General features: G+C 63.6%; 1 protein-coding gene across 1 annotated transcript; it reads right to left on the bottom strand.

The window, feature by feature from the left end:
• Positions 1–671: 671 nt before the first annotated feature.
• DIO3 (deiodinase, iodothyronine, type III) lies at positions 672–1,795 on the bottom strand. Its single transcript, XM_010851356.1, is given in 1 exon segment — positions 672–1,795. A coding segment is annotated over 1 exon segment (837 nt). The 5' UTR covers positions 1,778–1,795; the 3' UTR covers positions 672–940.
• Positions 1,796–1,814: the final 19 nt, after the last annotated feature.

The raw sequence follows: 1,814 nt of genomic DNA on the forward strand, positions 1-1,814 counted from the left end.
GCCCCGCAGTCGGCAGCTCTGTCTGGGAGACCCCTCTTTCGGGGTTCCCAGGCTCTCCCTTCATTTTTCTTCTCCGGACTCCACCACTCGAACCCCGGGTCGCAGGAGCCCCGGCCCCTTCCCTCTGCCCGGGGCGCCGTGAACCCCGCCTCCTAAGCGGTCTTCCTTTGTCCCTAAGCAGTCCCCCAACCTCCCTCTCCCACCCCGTTGATGTGGTTTCCTCATGGAAACCCAGAGCACTTTCCCCTCTTGTCTTAGGTGCTGCTGCGAGCCTCCTGCAAATCAGAACCAGCTCGTGGTCGAGGCCAGTTAGAGACAGCTCTTCATCAGCAGTGGGGCTCGTGAGCACCCAAAATAAGGGGGGGAAATAACCCTGCCCACCCTTCCCCACCTCAAGCATCCTCCCCCAAGGCAGGAACAAGACATAGATACAAAAGCAGCAGGGTATCCCTTCCCCGCGCACGCGCGCGCGCGACAGGTGTGGGTGCCAGGCAACTAAGGCGAGCGGCTCGCGCTGCTGGAACCCAGCTGCGCCCAGGGCGCGCGGGCGCAGCCTAAGTCTCTTTGCGCCGGGCCAGCGCGCCTGCTTAAAGGCACGCTGGCTCTTCTCTTCTGGGGAGGGCGTGTGAGAGCTGTGGCAGGGGGCCTCTGCGAGCACAAGTCCAGGGGCACACAGGCAAGGGCGGCGCTGCCTCCACTCTCAGAAGGGGATTTAGAGCAAGCCAAGCAAGTACAGGCGAGGGACAGTTGAAAGCAGAGTCTGGGGAGGTGGAAGGGAATCTTCAGGTGTTGGCTGAGAGGCAGACTCAGACTGCGATGCATGGCTCAGCTCAGCTGTGTCACTGGGCCCACGCCAAGCCTGTCTGGGAGTTGTTTGCACGTGGGCTTCGAAGGCTCGAAGGCATGGCCCGCCAAGTTCAGTCACGTGTCCATCGGTTGTTTACACTCGACGGGGCTGTGGGCCGTGCAGCTGCTCATCATAGCGCTCCAGCCAGGTGCGCACCTCGGAGACCTGGTAGCCGTCGGGGCCGCGGCCGCCCTGGTACATAATGGTGCCACTCTGGATGATGTAGAGGCGCTCGAAGTAGGCACCGTAGGCCGAGCTGCTGGAGTTGGTCATCGTGTCGAGCACGAGAGCGCATTCTGGAGCCCCTTGCTGCAGTACGCGCGCGGCGCTGACCCGGTCCTCCAGGCTTCGGTGCTGCGGGATGCTGTAGGGAGAGTCTGTGGTGACCCAGCCGTCGGAAGGGTGAGCTTCCTCGATGTAGATGATGAGGAAGTCGACGTCGCGCTGATACTTGGTGACCAGGCGCTGGAAGGCGCTCATGCGCGCCATGAACGGTGGTCAGGTGCAGCTGCCGAAGTTGAGCACCAGCGGACGGTTTCCTCGGGCGTAGTCGAGGATGTGCTGGTTCTGGAAGCCGTCGGGCAGGACCACCTCAGAGTTGGGCGCCGGCCCGCCTTCATGCGCCTGCTTGAAGAAATCCAACTTCTGGCCGTGCCAGACGGCCCTCAGCGACGCCAAGGTGCACAGGCGGTTGTCGTCGGACACGCAGACAGGCGGGTCGTCGGGGGGCACCTCCTCGCCATCGCTGTTGAGCTCCACTTCGATTTCCGGCTGACCCCGGCGTCGACGGCCCAGTAAATGCTTACGGATGCACAGGAAGTCTAGCAGCCAGAGCATGAAGGCCGTGCCCAGGAAGCGCGGGAAGAGCACGAGGCACGAGGCCGTCTGGGAGCAGAGCCTCAGGGAGTGAAGCAGCAGGGAGCGCAGCATGGTGGCGGCGCCCCCCAAAGCCCCCCCACCTTCCCCC

Source organism: Bison bison, unplaced genomic scaffold, assembly GCF_000754665.1.
Source record: "Bison bison bison isolate TAMUID 2011002044 unplaced genomic scaffold, Bison_UMD1.0 scf7180017864302, whole genome shotgun sequence".
In the NCBI taxonomy this organism is placed as follows: domain Eukaryota; kingdom Metazoa; phylum Chordata; class Mammalia; order Artiodactyla; family Bovidae; genus Bison; species Bison bison.